The sequence below is a fragment of the Lepisosteus platostomus genome, chromosome 26, assembly GCF_059453375.1.
Source record: "Lepisosteus platostomus isolate fLepPlt1 chromosome 26, fLepPlt1.hap1, whole genome shotgun sequence".
In the NCBI taxonomy this organism is placed as follows: Eukaryota; Metazoa; Chordata; class Actinopteri; order Semionotiformes; family Lepisosteidae; genus Lepisosteus; species Lepisosteus platostomus.
In genome coordinates, this window is record NC_142636.1 from 12,196,710 (window position 1) to 12,222,101 (window position 25,392).

At 37.4% G+C, this 25,392-nt stretch overlaps 2 protein-coding genes across 4 annotated transcripts; one reads left to right on the forward strand and one right to left on the reverse strand.

The window, feature by feature from the left end:
* Positions 1-669: 669 nt before the first annotated feature.
* Positions 670-13,604, reverse strand: psg4 (pregnancy specific beta-1-glycoprotein 4). 3 transcript variants are annotated; one of them, XM_088620393.1, is made up of 10 exons: positions 13,446-13,604; positions 9,695-9,929; positions 8,307-8,468; positions 6,859-7,242; positions 5,407-5,694; positions 4,798-5,061; positions 4,010-4,279; positions 3,491-3,593; positions 2,368-2,533; positions 670-1,147 (listed from the first exon to the last, which is right to left on the reverse strand). In XM_088620393.1, exons 3-10 carry the CDS (start codon positions 8,314-8,316, stop codon positions 1,058-1,060), a joined length of 1,575 nt encoding a protein of 524 aa, XP_088476519.1. In that variant the 5' UTR covers positions 8,317-8,468; positions 9,695-9,929; positions 13,446-13,604; the 3' UTR covers positions 670-1,057. The 3 variants fall into 3 exon arrangements, with proteins under 3 accessions (XP_088476519.1, XP_088476518.1, XP_088476517.1); XM_088620392.1 differs by lacking the exon at positions 8,307-8,468 and having other exon boundaries at positions 670-1,144; XM_088620391.1 differs by lacking the exon at positions 8,307-8,468.
* On the forward strand, positions 12,714-25,357 carry LOC148640184 (NLR family CARD domain-containing protein 3-like). The gene is made up of 8 exons (XM_088620386.1): positions 12,714-12,939; positions 14,574-14,896; positions 15,429-15,509; positions 17,129-17,176; positions 17,748-19,524; positions 20,807-20,893; positions 21,895-22,062; positions 23,280-25,357. Exons 2-8 carry the CDS (start codon positions 14,584-14,586, stop codon positions 23,596-23,598), a joined length of 2,793 nt encoding a protein of 930 aa, XP_088476512.1. The 5' UTR covers positions 12,714-12,939; positions 14,574-14,583; the 3' UTR covers positions 23,599-25,357.
* The last annotated feature ends 35 nt before the right edge of the window (positions 25,358-25,392 follow it).

Below are 25,392 nucleotides of genomic sequence, written 5' to 3' on the forward strand. Positions count from 1 at the left end.
GATGCTGCTCTCAGAGACTATAGCAGGTCTTGCAAGTCAGTCACTTTCAAATCCTGTCTTAAAATACCATTTTTACTTCTGTTTAATTTACTGCCTTTGCTGTTTCTTTGTATGTGTTTGTTTTGTTTGTAAAGTGTCACAAGATGATGCATCATGTGCTATTTGTAAATAAAGTCTATTATTCTTTCTATAAGATGACCACTTCCATGACATTAATTTCTGTTAGAAGTCCCTCCTACCAAAACACCTGAAAGTTATATACTGTATTTCAATATTTTGTTTCTTCAGAAACAAATAAAACCTACAGTATGTATACTTATCACACTGAAACCAACATTTAGGTTGTAGTTTTGCAAATGTATACTGTTTTACAGACGTTTGTACTGTAAATGTTAGGACCTCTTAGGTTCATGAGAAATTTAGTAATTGTATTATCCTTGATTGATCAAAAAATCAAATAAATAATCAATCTATAAACAAAAGATAGCTAAGTTGTTTGAAATTCACTAGATAAAAGTGTGTTGTGTCTGATTTTCAGTTTCAGAATTATTACAGACCAATATACTGTACATATCATCTCTCTTCCATAGTTAAAATACTAAGATCTCACCATTACAAAAATGCACTTTTTTATTGAAACCAAGACCTGAAATGATATTTACAAGTGAGTAAAAGTAAAAGCGTGTTGCAGTTTATTATTTACACATTATGTTGTCATTGTTTGTCTGAACCGGCCTGCCGGTTACTAAAGTAACTATTCACAAGGTTTAATGAAAAAGGTGTGAGATCAATGTTTCATTAGTATACAGTAAAAAGTAGATTAAAAAAGTAAAAATACAAAATTCTTAAACGTTTTCTGAATCCCAGATAAGGGTCAACATCGGGACGATTAGCTAATTTTGTCATTTAACCATAATGAGGCCCATGTTGCTTCACAGATGAGAGTTCTGCATCTGTAACACACCAGAATTGCACGAGTGAATTTGTGATATTGGCAGGAAAATTCTTTGGTTGTGTTACATTGCAGGCAGGTTATTTGGACTGGTTGTTGTTTCCCTCAGATGACTTCCAGGTACACGGGAATTTCGCTGGTTGTGTGCTGGTCTTCCCTCACTTCTCTGAAAGCCCAGACAGCTCTCCTCTGCTGCTGAAAAACCAACAGCAAGAATAATGAAAGCACTCCAATCAGAACAGGTCTTGGACAAACATGTCACACAACTTAATTATTAGTGGTTGGTGGATCAAAGCATAATATGTTTCATATATGGTTGCTGGATTCCCATCCATAAAAGGATGCAACACTCTCTTTGAATGCATGGCAGATGTACTGTAGCTCTACTCTGCCTCTACTCAGATTTGATCATTTAATCGTGGGTTCAGAGCATAGACAGAGCCACCCATGGACAAACTCTTCTGTGTTTAAAGGTCAGGTGTTCTGCTACTGGAGAATTATATATTGTCTGGGTGTCAAGTGTCACCTTCTCATTCAGGCCCCATGCCATTGAGTCCTTGCCCTTTCTCTCTCTCTAACCTCCTTCTGCTTGGCACGTTTTGGGACTGATAGACATGCATGAGTAAGCTCTGAGTCATGGCCTCCCATGAGATGGGTGCAGCCCTGCTCTGGCCCTGGTTAGTGGTTTCAAGTACCATTGAGGTCTGGATCTGTAGGGAACACTATATTGAGTACATGCCTTTGTGAATTCCAAATTGAATCAAAATAGATTCTTAGTATTTTTAGTAATAAATGTATAGTTTTTTTTTAATATGAGATTTTAACTGCTGAATCTAAATGAGTTAAAGAATGTCCACTTCCTGAAAAGAAAGCCTTGATTGCACAATTGTACCAGCCAGTAGGCAGCGATGTTTTTAAAAAGCGAAGAAGGCACCGCAGCCATTACATTGTGTTTTCTTTTTCTCTCTTTTCAGCATGGAATAAACCTTTACATGTTTTTTAAAAGTTCAAATTCCTCCATGAAAACCTGAAATAGTTATATCTGTGGCAAATTTTATTTGCATCCTGAAAGTTATTTGTATTTTTCTAATAGATTATTACCAGCTCCGGACAATCTGAATTCAAATATTTCCTGTCTCAAGTTTTTTGATTATAGTGTGCTGTTTCCCAAGGTGAACTAAATAAAATGAGAGGAATAAACAAGTCCCCAAAACACTGCTATAGACTAGACCTCCCTTCCACAGGGGGCGCTGTGTTCTTTTAGTCCTCTTAATTCTTTGGAAGCAAATACAATCACTGGCCTGTTGAGCCTCTGGACTCATTTATGGGCTTTACTCTTTAGTTAAAATGCTTGTGAATGTTCAGGTTTTGGTGAAAAATGAATTATGTGTTATGTGATCTAATCGTGAATGTACCTGCTTGGTGCGTACAAAGCAGGGAGTGCAGTTTTCATAGAGCATCTGGTAGCTTCCATTGGTATAGATGTTATCTGCCAGGTTGTAGTTCATGTAGAGAGGAGTGCTTTCCTGGTAAATATCTAGGTTTCTTGGAATGTAAGGTCTGTGATAGTTGAGTACATGCCTGGAATAAACAGACAACAGTTTTCTCTAAGTAAGACTTAAAAAAAATTCAAATATGCTAAAAAACTCAGTTTTCAAATGTCATATCCTACAGCAGAAAACACTCATGTAAGCAATATTCAAATATGGTACCCTATCTAACAAAAGTACATTTCCATTTGAGACCTACAAAAAAGACTTTACTGTTCAATACATCAAGGGGTCATTATCAGCATGTATTTTCTTAACAACTTTATTCAATTCAGGTTCGCAAGGGGAACCAATTCCTACCTCTTGGCAAGCAGTGGGGATATATAGCGGTAAACCCTGGTCAGGACAGCAGTCAATTGCAGGGCAGACACAGTTAAAAGACAGAAGTTTCAAGGATGTCAGAAGGGCATGCCATGGAATGACAAGGAGAGCAGTAGAGACCCTATGCGAAGCGGCAAAAGGGGCAACATGGAGGTTAGCCCGGGCTCAGGGGGTCAGACGATGTCGGGGGAGAAACCTGTGCCCTCAGGCCGTGGACGTGACGTGACCTGGTACTAGGCGGGTCTCACGACATCCGTACCCTCAATGCTGAGCCAGGAGCAGAGCAGACACAGGAAGTAAATAGGCAACACAACAATACACACCAGAAAGACATGAATAATCACAGGGAACTAGGCACAGGACAGAAGAGCAGCACCCTCTAGGTGTAGAGGGCGTGACAAGAAGACATGGAAACAGACACGCAAACACACTCACACCAGGGCCAGTTTTCCCAGAGTCTGGGGTTCAACCGTGTATGGAACAATTGAAGAAGACGACAAGGCTGCCTGGATCATTATTTCCCATTGAGAACATGGGAACATTGAGAACTTGCTTCTCAGTGGTCTATACTGGCTTGGGGACTGCACTAGTGCCTCTCTAACATACGAATAACCTGATAGTTTCAGTTTCACCTCACACATCCAGAGCAACATGTTGTGTTCCTTACCTCCTCCTTCTTTTCTTGCAGCGCCACATCACAATAAGGATGGAGAGAGCAGATAAGCATATCAAGACAACAACAGCTGGGAGAATCTTCCAAAGGAGACCAGCTGCCAAAACAACAACACAGATGAAAGATAGAGATAGAAACATGTTTGTATAGAAACATGTTTATACTTAGTTTTATACCTAAAGATCTACTAGCTCACCCTGGTCCGTGATTTTCACGGACCTTCAACCCATGGCTAATATTACGATCATCAGAAGGAGTGAAGCCAGTTCTGCTGCAATAGGGGTTGACAACAAGGTTGGAATGCAACTCAGAAGAAACTATTGCTCTGTTCCATAGATGATTATGTCATAAGGACAGTGCTTCCAAGCACAATGCCAAAGAGATTTATAAAGATTTTCAGACTCTCTGGAATAACAGCCATTCCAACACGAGATGTACAGTTGATGATAAATAGGAAGGACTTGGATCCTACAGAAGAAAATCTTCACACTGGATTGTTCCTGATGATCTCACCATTTGTCTGATATGGCAGGACATATGAGTCATCGCCATGCTTGTTCCACGCTGTGCAGGCGATGCTGACCTTGGCCTGCAATGGCCCAGTTAGTGTTGCAGTGGCCTTGTGAGAATGGCTGGAGAACGTGAAATTAAAGGTGTCATCGGGGGTGCTTCCATTTACACTCCAGGTGATCTTGGCTGCGGGGTTGGAGTCCACCACACAGTGACACTGCACCAAAGCTCCACTGAGGATGCACTCTGACTCGGCAGTGACGTGGGGTTTGTCTGCAATGCAGAATTGTAGGTGTACAGTGAGATCAGAGTTTTACTGAAATAAATTGAGAGTCGTAATCACTGGCCCATTTTTCAGCACTTCCTTATGAAAATTTACCACTTAAAAAAAAACACAAAAATTGTATTATCACACAATAGTTGCTGTGGTTTTTCTATAGTGGTAAATTACCTTCCCTATGCTTTATTACACTAAACCATGACTGACTGACTGGATAGATAAAAAAAAACTGAACATGTTCATGTTCTTGACTTCATTGTGCATTTTCTAAGGCTGGTCAAGCACTCCTCAGTGATTGTCTTAATCTACTTGTACCCAGGATGGATTTTCTGTAATAAATCTACATGTCAATTTATTTACTTCTTTTTGTAAAGTTATTATTTCACTTATTCTGAAATTATTTTGCAGAGAATTAATTTTTTTTACACAGCCTTGAGACATTTGCAAGGAAAGCACTAAATAAAATGTATGAGTGGGGGATTATGTAGATAAATGGTTTTAGGAAACTTACATTCTACACTGAGATACATTGGAATAGACTGGTTTCTTCCCAGCTGGTTTTCTGCTATACAATAGAATTGCATGTCTCGTGTCACATTGTAGACCTTGGTGCTCTCTGTGTATCGTTTCAGGTTGGTGGTTTTTCCTCCCTTCAGATAGAACCACTCATACCTTGAAACTGGGGGATCAGCCTTGCAGTTACAAGACAGGAGGACTGGAGATCCTTCTATTATACTCACTGTAAGGACCTCAATATGTACATCTCGAGGAGCAACTGCAAAAAATGAGAAAAGACGCTTGAATGGTTGAATGTCGTATCCTTATCTTACTCTGCTGCTGTGTGCTTTGATCGACCGAACCCTCTGGTCACAGGCAAAGTGGCTCACCAATGCATATTTTTCAGTAAAAAGTGCCTTCACCCCATTATCTAGTGGAGTAAAATGATGTGTCAGCATAAACCTAAACCTTTTTCACAGGTACCTTTCTAAAGTTCAACATCTACCATCTTAAGTTTAGAGCTGACGTTTTACCAATAATAACTGTCTCAAATATTAGATTTTTTTTCTCAATTTCTGTATTTGCTCTCAATCCAAACCATACTATATAAACCAGCACTTACACTTCACATACAGAAGTCTTTCTCTTGTAGCACTCTTCCCTCCCACATGTTTTACTTTACAGCTGATCCTGCAGTCTAGATAGGAAGGTGTGAAAGTAATGGAGGAACTGTAGGTCCAAACCCCCTGGTGTCCAAGGGTGTGGAAATCACTGATGGTGCCATTGACTCCACTCCATTCCAGGACAGGAGGTTGAATAGGGCAGCTGTGTTTGACAGTGCAGTTCATGGTAACAGGCAATGCTTCTCTTAGGTTGCCAGGGTCACTGATCACAGGCCTTTCTGCATTTTCTTAAAGGCCAAGAAAGATGGTAAATGAATAGGTTTGTCATGCATTGGAAACATTTAATAAATTCTTGAATTGTGTGGTAGAAAAATTTTAAATTAAGATGATTTGTCTCCGACTCTAGTCTTCCACATCTTATAGGCAGATAGTGAGACTGATACATTCTCAATGCAAGGAGTGTAGGGGTATATACAGATAGCCCACATTTCTTCATATCCCACCAAAAAACCTACTCTAGATTCAACACCATTAATTTTCCCTCTTGAACAGTACCATTATAGTTTCTGGTATACCCCACCACCACCAAATCACATTCTTGTTGTATATAATTTCTTTAAATATGATCTTGGTGATCAATCTCTGAAGATCACCAGAGACTGGGCATAGCAAGATAGGGAAGGAAGAGACATTAAATGAAATTCCATCTACATACATCAACAAACTGAACTTCAGGAAGATGACAAATCCATTTTCAGTCAAGGCCTACAGTATATTATGAAATATCATACCATATCATACTGCATGACTGTTTTTCAAGACCAATTTGTGTTCCGTATTGCATTGCCAACATATTAAGAACATTAACCCATATGGTTACAAAATTTGTCCCATCTAACCCTTTGGTTGTTAGTAGCTTATTGATCTTTGCAACTCATCCAGCTATTTCTTGAAAGAAGCAATTGTGTCAAGAACATGACTGGGTTGGTTTCACTCTCCTACAACCCTTAGCACCTCCTGTTCCCCGATATGAAAGCACGTCCACAACGTTTCCACTTGTGACATCTCTGTTGATTGTTATTGATAAATTGTACTGTTTTCTTGGTCAGAGCTCTGAAGGATTTTCAATACTTGGGCCAGGTCCCCTCGTAATGTTCTGTATTTGAAATAAAACTGTGGAGGACATTTATCCCATCATCTTAGACAATTTCCTTAAGTCTTGGAATGTATCTGGTTTCTCTTCTCCACACTGAAACCTGTTTATCAATATCTTTTTTTTATAAAAAATCTTTAACGAATTAAAAATCTTAGATGGGGTAATGATCTGTATATATGTACTGTATATGTACTTATTTTACATTTGACAATGATGTTACTTAAACTGTTTTCTGTTCTATTGAATGGATATCTTACTGGGATTTTCATCCAGCATTTAAGTTACAATTTCTCACCTAAAATATTAAGGCTGACCTCCTTCTGCAAGTTGTTCCAATTCTTCTGTCCATTTACCTTTAGGGAGACATAGTAAACTTTTGTGTCTTCTGTTTTAACATGATCTATCTTCAGGGAGCAGTTCCCCTGACTCATGTCCCCCACTAGGGATGTCCGTCCCTGGAAATGCCTGTGATTCTTCTCTGGCTCTTCACTATCAAATAAAACTTTCCAGGTTGAAAACAAAAACTTATGGTTCTTGTACTGGACAGTTACATGGGTCTTTCCTATATCGCTTGGATATGTAGCTGTGCAGGGAATAATTACACAAGAGCCTTCCACTGCAGATATGTTCCCTGGAACCCAGAGTGACCATGTTGTGTGGTTTCCTTCACTGGATATTCCTGAGATAAGAACATAAGCAGAATATTAAATTAGTAATGCATGAATGTGAAGATGAAAACAATTTCTTGCTTTTCAAAGAAAGACAAAGAAAGAGCTACTTAGTGTGTAAAAGGATAAAGTTACATCACAATTGTTTTTCTGTTTACTTTTACTTATGTCCTTTTTAGTTATATTAACCCAATCTGATATCATACCACTGGGACCCAGTTGTCTAACTGGTTTGAATGCAAGAAAACATGCCATTGCTGTTATGGATTTTTGCAACAGGGAGTCAAGGAAGTCACAAAAACAGAAGTCGAACAGATTTTACACCACTGCTCTACATGGATTGCCTTTTTTTCTTCACTGGCTACTGCTCTGTCTAAGGTAATGTGACAATGGAGAATATTTCACAAGATTTCTAAATTAAGAAAAAAGGAAGAAATGGAACAGCTCTTGCCAATTTGTTTTTGCCCTTAATGTCACTGTGATGGCCATGCATATACAGTCCTATATTGGGGAAGTGCAAGAGATGCTGACGTACTGTACAAAATAGTCCATCAGATGAAGAACCATGTGCACATAGTTCCAGTGGTTTTTATTAACTAAGAATACATTTTAATACCAAAGGCAAAAGCCCGTTTATTGATATCCCCATTTCAGCAAGAATGGCCCTGATGTCTCCATCTGTCATCTTTTCACGGGAGTTTCAGGACGCCTATTGCAGAAAGACATCAAAAACCAAAGATATTCTTAAACTTAATAGATTAAGTAGATTCTTAATAGATTCTTAAACTTAAATAGATTTTCCCTCTATTAAAGTAAATAACCCTTAAACTGGGTTCCCATTCTTTCAACAGCAGTCTCGTCTCCTTCTAAATCCCTTCCGTTCATTGGCAGAGTTTGGCTTTATACACCACTCGTCCTCCAGAGTTTGGTCACTCACTCTTGCCTGCTCTATGCCCATTTCCCACTGCTCCCCACCCCTTCTCACCTACCCTGTCCTTTGTTCTCTTTCTGCCCCTAGAAACTTACCCCCTCTCCCTCACACCCTAAGCTGAAACATTGTGTTGGTTTTCTTTACCTTTCAGCATGGAATTAACCTTTACCAGGTCATGTACAGACAGGCCCCAAGTTCCACACCACCTTACGGAAGGAAGGTACAGACTGCAGCAGTGGTGTATCTTTCACTGATGATGACACACATTCAACTTGGCAAATGAAGTATTGAAAACCCAGGTGTACTCTAGGACCAGAATTGAGAACCACTGAAATACTGGTTTATCTATAGATGTGGTAAACCTAGTAATTACCTGTCTCCTTACATTGCAACTGAATACATTTCACTCGTTAATATGATCAAAATGATCTTTTATTTTGATTATCCGAACTACTGAATTGTAATGATCAAACTATCCCAAATGGATTTGATCAGAAGTTCTGGCCATGTTCAGAATTGTAATGGATAACTTCTGTAAATTCAGAAAATACTGTACATCATATTTCATATGTAGGAAAATTGTGTATTTTACTGTATTGTGCCTGTTTTAGTTCCTCATAAAGGAGTTTGAAAGGAGGTATTAGCTGTGCTGTTCCACAATGTGGTTTTCCTATGTTGCCATAAGATGGTGATGTCAGCTATTGGTCTATATCATTGTAGTGCAGGCAGTGTGAAATTTGGCTATTTCATATACAAGAAAAAAGTAATACAATAGTCGGTTTAGCCCATATGGCTCATTTGTTTTGTTTTGTTTTTTTTAACTAATTGATCGAAGGATCTCATTCTTGTCATTATGTCTTGATTTGCTCTGGGCTGATTATTTTGAAACATCAGCACAGATTCTCCCTCTAATACAGTAAATAACTCTGAAGTCTAAAACTTTGATTTATGACAAGTGCAAGTGCAATCAGATATCCTGAAAAGTTATGCAAAAATGATGATTGTGTAATTATAGCAGGTTAGTGTTTGCTTTACCCTACATTCAGTTCTTCAGAAGAAGAAAAACATTATGATATATGTTGTGGTCTGTATTACCATGTGCTGTATGAAATGTTTTTAAATATTTTTTCTTATTATAGAAGTAATAAGTTACTGTTAGGGTTATTATGTCCAGAATTACTAAATTAATTCAATGTATAATACATTATTAAATGATATTTACAACTCCTAATCTAAAGCGTTTATATGAAACCTTTGCATATAAAGGTCTAATATTCCTAATTAGCTTTCATGTGCTTCTCCACGTTTTTACAGAATATTAGGTAATGTACAATTGTTATCCCGTATCACATTTAATGGCATACATAAGCAAATGAACAAAATACGCTCCTTCATAACCAAAAGTATACAGTAAGTTCATGTGCAGGTTCACCTTAGTTTTGTATGTCTGAGCTGTTCCCGATTACCTCCCCAAACTTAAATTTAGCACAGAAACACACTACTATGAAAATATAAAGATAAGAAAGACTCACCTTGTATAAGAGCCCAGAAACTGAAGAGCATATGGCTGAATCCCATTACAGCAAACAGATCCCCAAGCCAGACATTCGCCAGAGTGCTTGAGGGGAGTTTTTAGGAAGCTTACAGCTATCATTGCCTGTCACCCAGAAGCAACAGCAGTCCTGATGACTCAAAGTGCTGTTAAGTCATTTCATCACTGCACCACAAAGTCTTCCTCATTTCTTAATTAAGCTCTTCTTCCCACTGCTTAAAAGACCATAAAACAGGGAAGAACAGTGTTATTCCAAAAGTCCCTTTTTACTAAAAAACATTCCATTATGTATTCAGTGTATTTAACAAACAATATTGCCCTGAGCAAAAACTGCTGGAAAAACTCCTTGGAATTAGTGTTGTACATGACAGTGCCATATGTATTAATTTCATGAAACTAGTTTCAGCAGGTACTGTAGGCTGCGACAGGAACTAGGAAAGGATTATTCCATGCTGAAAGGCAAAGAAAAGAGACACATTTCAGCTGTGAAGTTTTTTTTCAGGTGTCTTCAGGTGACACATAAAACTAGTTGCTTTTGTTCCATTTATATAACTTTCTGTACCCAGTATCACCAGTGCGCCCAGGGTTATGGGTGCTCTGAAGATTTCTGTTGTAAGTTAACACTATAATATATAGAAATATATGTACAGCTGTTACACTATAATGGAGCCTGTGGCCTGATGAGCCTCTAGGGCTTGCATATAGAAATAATCCATCCTTCCACTGTTTCACCCAATTCAGGATCACAGGGGACCCAGAGCCTGAAACAACAGGCGCAACGCAGGATGCACTTTAAGCACGATGCCTGTCCATCACAGTATAGGAACGTTGTGGACTATATTTTAAAAGCATCAGTCATATGTCAAACCACAAAGGCAATGTTAAAATGAATCTTTGAATCCTAAATGAACATTGAATCAAGCAAAGCAATTGTTCAGAAATGAAATTTTTCAACCTGTGACATACTGTATAACATAGGACACACAAAGAATAATTCATTCTCCTTATATCCTATAACAAAATAAATACCAAATGGATCCAGGTCTATCTGTGATTACAGGTGCAATTACAATATTATGTCCACAGACATAGGGGATGAGTCAGAGGTCTCCACCAAAAATACAAAATCTGTTATTTGTTCCTTTGGTTCATCAGTTTCTTGTTTCTTATTTATTTTCTTTATCAACAAGCATGCCATTTGTGAAGTCACTTACATCACCACTGCATTCCATAGCACAGCAAACTAAGAAGAGTCAGGTCTGCTACTGTCTAATCTATTCCCCTTAAACTGAATAGGATTATGCACTCCAATAAAAATAAAACAACAAAGTTTGCCAAGATAGTTTTTTTCAAAATGTGTTGATAAAATTCATGTGCATCCTTCAAATACACACCCAACACCAACTTCAGTCTGTCCCTGCTTGTTTTTTTCAGACTATATTAGGTAACCAGAGATTGACTTCACATTTTCCAACACAAGTCATTTCCTTATCTGAGTTCAGATTATTTCTCAACGCAAGCTATATTTCAAACATAAACACAGTTGTTACATTCTTTTCAACACAATACACAGTATATAAAACACAGCAGCTGTTTTTATTAACAAATAATATTATCATCCTGAAACATACTGGGCATATCAAATGTTTCAATGCCAAAATAAAACATCTGTAACACCTGAGTGTGTTAGTTTGTCAGAATTATATACTATTTAGTTTAGAAGGCAGCTTTTTGTTATTTGTTTTTCATAGGAGTAATGAGTTTGAATACTGGGAAACCTTGGGGTTTTTCTGGGTGGTTAGGACAGTGGGCCTCTGGAACTTGTCTGTAAACCTGTACGTAGGGTAACTTGTACAGTATGTGGTATGTTTATGTTGCGTGTGGTATAGTGTGTGCATTATCACTGTTAATAAATGTTCAACCTACTGTGCCTGAATTAATCCTCTTTTCACCAAAGATGTGCCAGAGAATAAAGAACTCAAGCCCCTCTAACTATGCTTACTGCTCAGGTATATTCTTGGCAGAAATCTTTACAAGTCGGGGGTTCTGTTTACTTATTTTACTTATTGATTTCCATAGCTGTCAATTTCCTGCTCATTCTCAATTTTGTAACCACCCGTAAGACCAGTGGTGGGTGAGTCACATTCACGTTAGACTGTTTCCTGAAATTCTCTTCGTAGGCTTTCTCATCTTAATCACAGAATCTCAAAAACCACAAGGCAGAACTCAAGAAACACAGGAAACAGGCGTGATGCCTGCTTCTTGGACAGAAGACTGTCCACAGAGTCTTTATTTAACAGCTTATTTCCATATAATTAATCAAGAATCAGATATGATCAGCACTTTACCTACAATTAGCGTACATTTTATAATTGTTTTGCAAAAGAAGTGGCTGTTCATCAGGTCTAGCCTGCTTTAAATTGTCATGTCAGGTCATTTACCAAACCGCTTTATATCATACAGTGTCACAAGATGCCGGACCCTACCCAGCAAGCATCGAGCGCAAGGCAGGGTACACCCTGGACAGGATGCCAGTCCATCGCAGGGCAAGCGCAAGCCAGTCATACATGGGGACAATTTGGAGGCCATGGTAAAGGCCGGGGGTGAAATTTGATAACTCCCTACTCTTATCAAGAACATGCCCGGGGATCTTTAATGACCACTGAGAGTCAAGACCTAGGTTTAACGTCTCATCCGAAAGATGGTGCTTTAAGTTGATTCTAGGTATTCTCTGTCTCGGAAGCTCAGATATCTTTCTTTACAAACTGTTGCAGGCGATTGCTGGGATCTGGGTTTTGCCTCTGGATACCCTTTTTTATAAGTGAAAAAGATCTGTAATTAAAAATTCCTGACAAAAAATGTCAGTGTTGTTGTATGTGTCAAAAAATGGTGGAAAGTTTTATTATATACCCTTATGGTATATATCAATAACATTTTATGGGTTTATTTACGATCAAAGTTAACTTTGAATCTGGACTATAGACTTTCCATTATTTACTTCTACTATCTCACTGCCTAACCACACCTCTCTTCTGTATCGGACTGTGCCTGCTACAAACTAAGACAAGCAAAAATGTAACGAATTTTATAATTTAGTAGTCCCAGTGTCGGTTGCTACATTTAATAAAGAACTACGAGAATTCCTTAATTCTTACAGTACCATCAGTGGATATTTTCTATCAAAACCTGCAGAATTTCTGGCTGTGTACCTCAGAATCTCCATGGGTAAGCACTAAGGATCTGGACATGATCTTCACATTACCTTTATTTTACTGTATTTATCTATGTGCGATATTAATCAATAATCTAAAATCACACTATTCATTGTTAAACATGAAATATGCTTATAAATGTGCATGAAAGTTTGATTTTCTCTTTAAATGTTTTCTGCCTTTGCACTGGCACTTTAGATCATACAGGACTATATCTTATGCTGTAGATATCAGAAGTTAATTTTATACTTACAGTACATATTGCTAAACTTACATTTGCCTGACCTGAATGCTGACGGTATCGGATGTATTAGTTCAAAGAACTTCAGATTTAAACTTTTTTAACAAACATATAGGATACATTATTCACAGAAAGGTACAATCTAGTAATTAACATTTATGTTTTTTGAAAAATTAGTGCATAACCTTGTTTCAAATGTAGGGTGCAGACTTCAGTCTGCATTAGTAGCACTGAAATGAATCTAGATCAAAGGGTGATTTAAATATAAATATCCTCACCTGTTTTCAGATATTATCCGTTTTTATTATTTGCTTTTTAAGATTATTATTTTTGAAAATCTGGAAACAGTTGTAATTTGACCAGTTCCTTCTCCCTTTTGTTAATGCTTTAGTGAGATAAGTTGAATAGCAGAGTAGTTACTCCCTTTGCAGGTCTCCACTGAGCTTGAAAAACACATAGAAGAAAGATTATGCTGGCAGGGTTGCTTATAATGGCGTTTCAGGACTGTGTGTGAGCCTGTCTGCTATGTTCATCATATCTACATACGATCACAGTGGTGCAAGATAGGTCTTCACATGGGCTAAGTGTTTGACCTGATATGGTTGTACCCCACACTAAAGAGAAGACGGCCTGAGAGTATAGACAGAAAAATAGATCTTGTGGGAGGTCTTATTGCATACTTTATGTTACTACAGTACATACTACTGCAATGCACTGTATATTCTACTTTACATTATTTGTAGAGAAATGTAAAGTATGCAACATACCGTATTAGCTTATTGTGCCACTGGATGTTTTGAGGCCATTACCCCTGAAACAGAAACCTATTCTCTGGCAGTTATGAATGTGAGTTTCTATCATGGCATAGACATGCAATTTTGTGGGAAAACCAGGCAAGAAACGATTTTTAAGTAAATGTTGCATCTTGAGTGGGGACGTGCACCTGCTAAGGTTTATTATATATTTTTTCATCTTTCAGCCTTTTATTTTTCTTTTGCTTATTCTTCTTCTTGTTCATTTAGTGTAAGCTTACAATCTATAAAACCTTGCTTTATGAAACAGGAGTAGTGCTGTGAAAATGCTAAATCACTTGTGAATTATAGTTTATTTGCAGCAGCAGACTAAAGATCTTTCTCTCAAGCAATTAGTTAAAAGTTCACAGCTCTGTTTAAACTTCACATACTCTGGGAGTATTGTGTCATGGCGGTTCAAAGATTCTGCTCTTCATAATCGACTGTGTTTGACATCTGTGTTCGACACGTGAGCTGAGATTGTGATCGAACTCGGGTCTTTGTTGAATGGCATTTTAACAATAGGAGCTCGTTTTCCTTCGTCCTTTCGTCTGAGGTCGCTCGGGTCATGAATTTAAAATATTCATGTACAGTTCTTCTTGCTGCTCTCTCTAGGTGAGGGGAAATGGACTACAAGGACCTGGTGGTGAAGCACAAAGAATCATTGCTGGAATGGACCAAAGAGAACCCAGCTCCTTTGCTGCGCTGGCTGTTTGATGAAAATGTCCTCTCGGAGACTGCTTACCATGGCTTACTAGAGAAAACACAGAGCAACCGCATCATTGGGATGCTGGAAATGATCTGGAAGGATGACAGCGGTTGTAGGAAATTCATGAAGGTACTGAGAGAAGTGCAGGATTATTATCCACCTGAGCTAGAGGCCTGGCTTAATGAGCATTACAGAGAGCCAGTGAAACCAGCTCCTGCCAAGCCAAATGGTAAGACATTCAAAGCTCCATTTTAAAGGTGGTTTACAGTCATTCAGTCAGTTCGATAACTCAGCATTCACGTAACTTATGATCCATGAAGCCGGCTATTAGTGCCATGAAAAATGTGGATCAGCGCGACCTATAATGAATTTCGTTTCCTCAATTAATTGATGATTAGTCAATTATGCAGAATGAAAAATGTTGTGATTAATAATACCCTCAAAGCAATTTTGTAGTTGCAAAATGGGATATTGGTGGTAGGAAATATGGTCCTATCTAGGAAAATGCTTTATTGCATGGGCAGGGACCTTGAATTGGAAAATTATTTCGAATAGGGGATCCCCTGGAAATGATTCAAGACAAGATAGTAGGAAAATGATTTAATGGAGGGAACCTAGAAACTGAAGGGAACTTCCTAACATGATTTTTGACTCTTACTGTTGGTAACAGACACTACACAGTGTAGCACAGACGGGTCAGGGCATTAACAACCCAAACTGTAAAAGATGGTTTCTTTCCTCGTCTTCCTTCTTCTTTTCAGACGAGAAGAAACCGAAATGTTCATTGCTCAGTATCTTAAAACCCAAGGTCAAGAAGTACAGCCTTCCACAGGCATCTAAAGGTATGACAGCTTTTGGCTCAATCTAGAAGTCATGGAAATAAGTCAATTTTTCCTCTTAAAACAGGGCTATGTTGGATTTATGTATGTCTGATAACACTGGGGACTTTTTCTTTGTATCATTTTAAGCACTTGACATGCTTAAATATAAAATTATGTTGGTCTTTTGTTATTTAATTTTTTTTTGTTGCATAGAACTAATTTAGTTTTTTGAGTAGCATTAAATCATTGTAGAAACAAAACAATGCTGAAACAGTACATACCTTAGATTTATTTTAGATTAATCAAATGATTAATTACAGCATGTACTTTTAGTTACTGCATTGTCTTGCGTTTTTTAACAGTTCACTTTTTGAGCTTTTTAACAATTCTGGACAATTTAGAATACAATCAATTTTCTTAATTCATTTATTTGGATGATTCCAGAGAGGCAAATTGTATTATTTTTTATTTTAAAAGACCAAACTATATTAGTACTGTACATTCTATGGTTTAAACTGCAAGAGAACAGGCTAAAGAGTCACAGAGATCAAATATTCCTTTGATACATTAGAAACTGGAAAAATGTCAAAAGTACTGTATTAAATGAGTATTTAACTTAAGTGTACACCAAGGAAAAAAGAGACAACATTCTTGAGTCTGAGAAAAAATAAGTTCTAAATTAAATATTAGCTAAGGAAACAGGTGCTAGGAGAAGTTAAGATAAACATAGTTTCAGGGCCTGATGTAATACTACCAGTTATAGTTAAGAAAACAAGCAATATTATTAATTGGAACAAGTAATAGGTTTATGGGATGCTAAAAAGAGAAGAGAGAGCCCACATCTGAAGAAGGCTTCACAGCTGAAACGTTGTGTTTTCTCTCTTCTCTTTCCAGCATGGAATGAACCTATTGTTCCTTTGCAGACTACGCATGCTGACGTAGCTACCCACCTGTATTATTCATTGGTTGTTAACTAAACCCTTCCCAGTCAAGATGGAGCCAGTGCCTAACAACTGGAAAATCGCAGCTTCTCTCCATAGAAATTATAACCAAACCAAATCAAGTAATTATAGACTAATGTACATCAATTCTATTACATGTGAGATCAAAGAAATAATAAATAAAACTGAACCAGGGGATAAATATACTTCTAGAGGAAAATTAACTTGAATTTGGAAAATTAACTTGCTTAACCAACATGATAGAGTTAAACAACAGTACTAATTGTTTAAACAGTAGTAATGGATTCAAACAGAGAATAAAATCTGACATGATATTTGATAGCTTTTGATAAAGTTCTGAGTGTGATATTGAATGGAAAAATCAGATCTATGCAAAATATATTTTAGAAAACATGTGCATGTGTATGTATTATGAAATGTTTGTAATCTGTAGGTATTGTAATTATGTTTAGAAGAGGTTAAGATTTGTTAATTCATAATTATTTTGTCATACAGTAGACGTATATAAACACTGTGTAACTAATCAAACATATGCTGTAATATTAGTATAGTGCAATATGGATAACATTTTGTAATGATCTTGACAACAACAATAGAAAATGTTGAATGGCTGATTTTTAAGTATACTGTACATTCTTTAAACAAGAAATTTGATTTTCATTACCTGTGCTCTTTTAGATGAAGATTCAAAAGTAGCAGGAACCCTCAGACAAGCTCGGTTTAAAGGTAAGATGATGAAAACTCAGAGGAATCATGCAAAATACTGATTACTTGATTGAGTTGGAACTTCATTTTACTTTGATTCAAGTAGTAATTTGGATAAAGCATATTATTGAACATGCATATATTTTCTTGCATACAAATAGGGTTTTCCATACTCACAGGTTATTCTCCAGTTATATCCCCATTAATTCATTTATTTTATTTGTTTCAGGTACAGTAGTCCACTATAAAAGTGGCCCTTAAGTGTGGAATGAAGCACATAGAAACTAAACTGAATAATAACCAACAATGTAAATTAGCATTACAATTCTTGTTATTTTAATATTAAGAAATTAAACATTAAATAAAATAGGGCCTACCTATACTTATATTTATTTATTTATTTATTTATTTATTTATTTATTTATTTATTTATTTATTTATTTATTTATTTATTATTTTCAACCAACACTAAATCATTAAACAAGATTATAGCCACACTTAGAAAATGTTAGAATTACTTAGCAACATTTTATAGGGGGGTAGGATTCCTGGAATAATGTTACATTTGATTTTTTTCTTCATCGTATTACAGTACCACTAATCACACACAAGAAAAACATACTGAAAAGAACAGAAAAGATTGTAGACCATGTGGATGATGAGCAATCCCGGACCCACATTGAGATCCGCTACACAGACCTCTTTGTGACCGAAGAAGATGACAAGACTGAAGTCAGCCAGCATGAATACTTCTCTCTGGCCAACAGACGAGCACGTATCTACAACCACCAAAAGTTCCAGCGCATCCAACCCCAAGAGCTCCTCTCTGCTGATCCACTCACACGCAAAATCCCCAAGAGGGTGAAGGTTAAGGGCATTGCAGGAATTGGGAAAAGCATTGCCATGCAGAGAGTGATCCACGAGTGGGCACTGGGGATATCTATGAGGAACTTTACTTGTGTCGTTGATTTCACTTTTCGAGAACTCAATCTGATCACCGGCAAAGTAAGTCTCCTGGACCTCTTGAGCAGCAGGTTTGATCACCTCAAGGGTATCCTACCTGACCTGCTGAAAGCACCAAAGTGTGTTCTTTTTCTGCTGGATGGCCTTGACGAATTCAAGTACAGACTTAACTTTGAAGATCAGGAGAAGCTCATCAACATCGACACAAAGGTGCCTGTGCAGGAGCTGGTGGTTTCTCTTATCAAGGCAAGCCTGTTGCCAGAAGCATCCATCATTATCACCACACGTCCATCTACCGATATCCCAAAAAAGTTTTTTCAGAAAAGTGCCATTATCCTTGGTTTTGAGAAGAAACAAGTTGAAGAATACTGCTCTAAATTCTACAAAGACAGCCAAGTGGCTCAAAGAGTATGTAATTACATTATTGAAAATGACAACCTCTTCGGTTTATCATTTATTCCGCTGTACTGCTACATCATCTGTATGGCACTTAGTAATATATTCAATAGCCCTAACAGCCCTAAAAAACCCTTCGAGCTTAATCCACCGAAGACTGTAAGTGAGGTCTATTATTGCTATCTATACACCGTGATCAGGCACCATGCTCTTAAGGATGAGAAGAAAGATGCCTCTAAAAAACATATCTTCTCAGTGGTCAAAATGGAGCTCATGAATCTGGGAAAACTTGCCTATCACAACCTGTTGAGTAGTAAAATCCTCTTTGACAAGAAAGACTTAGAAACCTTTGGTATTAAGCCCAAGAACCTGCACAGTACTTTCTTGACTCAGATACTTATAAGGGTGAAAGAGGAACAAGTGGAAATGTTTTCCTTTTTCCACATGACAATCCAAGAGCATCTTGCAGCTCTTTATTGTGTGGTAAATCTGGGGGAGGAAGACATTCTAGAAGGCTTGGATCTCTGGTTCTTTGGTACTTCTCCCAATAACACCACCAAAGAAATCCTCTGTGACTCCACTCGACTTTTAGACAGGGACAAACTGGAAAACTTTCAAATGTTTACTCGGTTCTTCATGGGGTTAGTTAAAGCCAGACTGGAGGGAAATTTAACTGGTTTGACGGAGATCTTGAGCAACACTGTTCTAAACTCACTCAGCCAATGGTTCAAGTGTCAGTTTTCTAAGGAACTGCCCAACCCTAAAACTCTGAACCTTCTTCACTGTCTAATGGAGCTCCAACAAGACAGTGTGGCGAAAGAAGTGTCTCCAGAAATTAAAAGACTAAACCTGTTCAAAATGACACTCAACATTGTTGACTGTGCAGCTCTGTATTACATTCTCCAGTATTCGCCCAACAAACTAGAAGAGCTTAACCTGGGCTATGCCAACATAGGGTACCAAGGTCTGAGAAGGCTGGGGCCCATCCTACACAAATGTGAAAGTCTCTTGTAAGTATGATTTAGTGAACCTTTAAGGCTCTTGTTATATCTACTCTTGTTTTATTTTATCGTTTTATGCTTTTTTTCTAAACCATTGTAATGACTCATGTGTAATTATGGTCAACCATACAGTATTATTTCCTAATTTTCTTCAGTGTGGCAGCACTTTGTTGATTTTTCTTAGCAAACATATTGAAATTAGACCACACTTTCAGTGTTTTCTACATTACCTTTAATTAGATCTTAGGTTGAAATACTGGCTTTCAATAATTGCAATCAGATAAGTGGTTGCAGTTTTTTAAAATCTGTTCTTGTCACTTACTGGAATTACTGGCAACTTTGTTAGCAATTATGTAACTTTTTGAAGGCTTTCAGAAGGCTTTTACTTCTGATTATAGTATTGTTTATAGTTTGGTTATTGTACTAGCATGGTAGATTCACACAAGATGTCAAATAGCCACAGGAAAATGAGCACTACAAATGGATAAAAACGAAGGAATGCCGAAGGATCGTTAGGGAACTGTGGAGCTGATCCAGAGAGTTAAAATAGTTGAGTGCAATGAAGTGGCAGGGCTAAATGGGCTTGTTAGCAGTCTCAGAGAAAAATGGAAATGGCCACACTAGATATGGAGATGTGCAGAGAGCAGCTGGCTTTGGTTCTAGAGCAGCTTTGTATATACTGTATATAAAAATAAGTTTTATTATATTGTAACGCAACGGGGGTTCAGGCGGGCGCCCTTGCCGGATTAGGTCGGCGGCTCGAACCCGGGACTCCCGCGTCACTCAACAGGGATCCAGCCCGGTGAGCTAAAGAGAGATCTCTCTACAGCCCAGTAGCTGTAGCCCTTCTATCACAGGGAAGGGCTGTGATGTCACTGCTCTGGTAAGCTGGCTCTTACACAGTATCTGTCGGCCGTAAGCGTTACAATATATATAGTTTTATATGCATGACATCTTTATAGCTTTGTTAACTGTTTGAATATTACATTGTGTTGTCAGCTACACTGAGCACATATTGTACATCCTTGGCAATTAAACAACAATATCAGCCTTAATTTAAAAAAAAAAAAACAAGTTGATTTTATAAAGATTTTCAGCTGTCACATGCGAAGAATACTGATTACTCATCAAAAACATACATCAGTATATGATAAAAATGGGTTGAAGAATGGTGCCATTTCTGTTGCGCTTTTGACAAAAGCTCCTGTATGAATAACGTAAGTGTGGGATTTACAGTAATTGTATTGTGATAGCTTCATCGAGTATTGTTTTCTGCTTCTTATTTGCACAGTTTGCGCTACAACTGCCTTGACAAGGAAGCAGCCATCTTGGAATCCAGTATTTTGAGATCCCCAGATTGTTGTGTGAAGAAGCTGTTGTAAGTTAACCTGTGAAAGCATTGCTTATGAAACTAGTAACTCATAATACAATCAATTCCCAGAGCATAAGGAAAGTCAAGTAAAAAATTAATAGGCTCTTCCAGTGGCAGGCAATTTGTAGCTCCCTTGAAGAGCATCAGTTTCCGGATCAGAACATGCATTAGATTTCAATCCTAATGATACCTTCAGGGGAATATTCATCTTAATTCCACACACCATTTCCCTCCTTCTAAATCTGAAATGAAGGCAGCCCTTCTAGAAGAATAAAATGGGATTGAGCTGTACATATTTCAAAACTTTGTGAATTACGCAGTTCAAATTGTTCTTGAGGATTTTAGAGAGTCACAGCAGGTCATTTTGGTGGGGATAGTAGTGCAAGTAGGTGGCTGCGTCAGCATGCGTAGGCTGCAAAGGAAGAAGTAAAGGTTTATTCCATGCTGCAAAGAGAAGAAAAGAAACTGTGTCAGACCCGAAGAAGGTTCCACAGCCGAAACGTGTTTCTTTTCCTTTACTTGTTCCATTTCAGAGGGGACGTCTGCTATCTACTGTATGTAGTTGTGTCCATTTAACAAGAAACCATAAGTAATATAATAACTTTCTAATATAATAATAAATAATATTATAAAGTACTATGTAAGTATGGAAGATTATGGAAGAAACCGTGATAAGAAACAAGTTAGAAAGAAAGATACAATGGACAAATACAGCTGCTCTAACCTAAAACTAATGTATTTTAAAAAGAAATGGTGTACCTTTTGTAGAGCACATGGTAACAGTTAGGTTTAGGGCCTGGAAATTCCATTTTATAAATATAAATCCACCACAAAAGTCAGATTATCTCATATAAAACTGACTTATGTATACATTCTTTACTATGAATAACTTTGTTTCGTTTATAAACCACCATTCGCAGTCCCCAAAAATAAAACATCAAAGTAAGCTCTTCTGATGCTTGCCGGGAGAGGGAGGATGGATGGATGTAACATCTTCTGTTTCACAGCATGTGTGGAAATAACATTGGCTCAGAAGGTGTCCTGGAGCTGTGGACAGCTCTGGAAAAAAACAACACAGTGGAGGAACTCTACCTGGATATCACAGGCTTCACAGAGAAAGGCACAGAGAACATCGTCAGCTGCCTGAGCCAGAACAGGACACTGAAGACACTGACGTAAGATACACCTCCTCTGTCCTCCTCGTCTTCAGGCAAGCTCAGTACAACACGGCAGTATTTGACAGCAAAAGAACTACTGCAGAAACCTTTACACAATAACATTTGATCTGACCAAATGTGTGATGATTCAGGCAAACGCCGTGTCAATAATAATAAATAATAATAATAAAATAATGAGAGGAAAGAGAGGTATACCACACTGTCACCTAGTGGTAAGAAAGTACATAAGCAGGCAGTATTAGATATGATAAGTGACATTTAACATTATTTGTTATCTTTTAACATATTACCAAAATCTTGAATACACAAATTATATCCGATCTAAGGTCTGGAGGCTTGAAATGTTTGTTAGGATATAATCCCATTTCTGTTGGTATTAATTTATCTTGATTTTATAACACTGAAACAGTTCTCGTGTAGATTTGTTATTAGTTCGTGCTATTTGTGCTCTTGTTGTGTCTGCAAAGAATAAAACTGTATAATGGTATAGAAAGTGTAACATTTGAAAAGCAAGTTACCTTATGGCAAAGACATTATGAAGAGCTATAGTTTATGCAGACTTGCAGGATGTTAAAAAATTTAGAATTTGTGATCAAAATATGTGCATAATACTAAGATAATAGTTCTTTGTTTCTGTGTATACTGTGTATTTAATCACAGGCAAGCATAGAAGTCATAACTTGTTGTTTAATTATAACAAATATTAAAATCAGATGATGTAATTCAATCTTCCTCATTTGGCTGATACTGTAGTTTGCTTCAATCCAAGAATCTCTTCTGTTTTTTAATACGTTACCCAGCTTTAGGACCATGAGTGCACATTTTTTTTTACAGATGCCCATAACCTTTTGGTTAAATAAGTTTAGCCTTATTTCATTACTAAACACACTCGCATAACAACAATTGTGTGTGGCTTCCTCCTTAAGCCCAAACACGGATCTGAAGCACACAATCCTGCAAGTAGCATATATTCAGACAACTCAAAAGCAATTACAATCACCATACAATCTTTAGGAGGGGTTTCAACGATACAAAAAAAAAAGACAAAAGCCAACAATACAGTTAGGTAAGCAACTTATTTGGAAGAACAAGATGTACTGTAAGTAGGTTGATGATTCACAAAATGATGAATGTGTGTAGATTTGGAGAATTTGCATAGGTATAAATATCTTTAATTATATATATCCTTTCAGTGCAGTTTGTTTTTCTTATAGCATTGTAGGAAATGACATCGGAGAGCAAGGAAAACAGAGGATGAGGGATCTAAGCAAACGGCGCTCCAGTCTAAAGATCATCGGGAACTTTGTGGATGATATGGGGCTGCTCGATGCCTACCTTGGCTGGGTTGAAGAACTGAAGGTGGATCGTGACCAGATGGACTCTGTGAAAAATGTCGACGCGCTGCAGTCAGTCCTACAGGGTCTGAGCCTTCCTGCACAGGGGAAAGCCGAAAACATGGAGAAGGCCAAGGAACTGAAGCAGAAAATCCAAGAACTTCTGAATGCTCCAAAAATTCCAGTGAAAAAAATATGAACTACGAAAACAATAAGTTAGACTTGTATTGTTTTCTTAAGATCTGTTGGACAGACAAGGAAGTGATGTTTTAAGGCATACAAGCTGACAGGTCCATTATGGAAAGAAAGGGGTGTATAGAACAAGTGAGTGATGAGCATGAACATATTTTGTAAGAGTACAGAAATCTTGGAAGCTCATACAATGGTTTGGGTAATTTGTTTCAGAAAACATGTAAATAATGTGTGGTTGAAATCAATCTGGTGCTACTTTACAAAAAGTTCGTTTGTTGTTTTCATAACACGTCACAATATGTAGTGGAATGCTCAGACAAAATTATTTCTATAATTGATAGAAATACAAATTTCATTAGGCATTTGAATCAATCAAAACAGGAGACTATAAATGGCTGGAGGCCTGTTCGCCTTTCTTCCTCCTTTGGTTGCTAATAGAGGTATTTTGAAATTAGAAGGTTTCCTAACAAGTACAGTGTTAAGAATTACTAATACTGCAGTATGTAATTTGGTAAGCTTTGGAAAGCTGTATTAATACATCCTTCTATAATAACCAGCAACATACACGTATATTACATTCTTCACAAACTACCCCTTTATGTTATTGACATAATGTACAGTAATATTGCTTAATGTTTACCGTACTCACATTTTCAAGTTTTTCCTTTCATGCCGTGATCTCTGAGATCAGAACTGAATCAATTCTCTCTGCTGAATAACTTGGCTTTTCCTCTCACTAAATTGAATGGCTTAATGAATCAAAGGATGGACTCATCCACAGAATCTTGAATCAATTATTTTGATTAATTGAAATGATCAATATGGAAATATTTGAACAGATAGCAGCTATAGTTGGGGAGTCAGTTCAGTTTGGTTGGGAAATGCCTGCAGTCGTTGAAGCTGCAAGATTGAAATATATAATGTAATGTTTCTAATGTAGCAGGACAGTAGTGCTATTGAGCTTTGGGTTGTTGGTTTTTGGAAGATTTATGTTCTAAGAACATTCTGTTTTTTAATTACTGCAAAGATGTTTATGCTGGAGTGACAGTTTTTTTCCTGTACTTCTTGGAAACTTTCGCCTGGGGAACAATGTACTGGTATTTAAAGTTGTACAGATTGCATTTTTTTTTGCTATCACTGCAAATGAAACACTGTGAACTGTTAAATCACAAACATCTCGATTGAAAGGTTTTGTTAAAACATATGGACGACCTCCTACTTGTTCCAAACTTTTACTTAGTCAGTTTGGTGAACAGCTGGAAACAAATTTACCAAAAATGGAGATATCAGTTCTAGTTGTGCTTCCCTTTCTCTAGACACTGATGTTAATCAGAGAAGTAAGAGTAATGTGCAACGATAACAGGTCACATTGACAAAGACTATCTCCAAGAACAGCATAAGGGCAGTATGCACAATATTGACTCTCCTGGGAGAGATGAAAAAATAAGTGATAATGCTAAATCCTTCCACTGGTGATAGTGTCTTTTACTTCTGCAGAAAGGCACTACTCCCATCCTGAACAGCTGAAGACGTCTTCACTTACCCTAGATCTAAAGTCTTGCTGGGCTGCGACAACTATGTGACAACTATAAAAACATGATTTGAAAAGTAACACAGTTTCTCTTCAAACTGAGACAAACTGTTACCATTCACAACCCCTCTGTGGCTAGTTCTGTTGACTCCAACTTGCTCAGAACAGATAATGTTGTGTTAGCAGTTCACAATGTGCTGGTTTTCAAAAAAACAAATAAAATGCACATGCGCTATGTACTGCATATGTTTTGTTAAACATGCCTCTGAA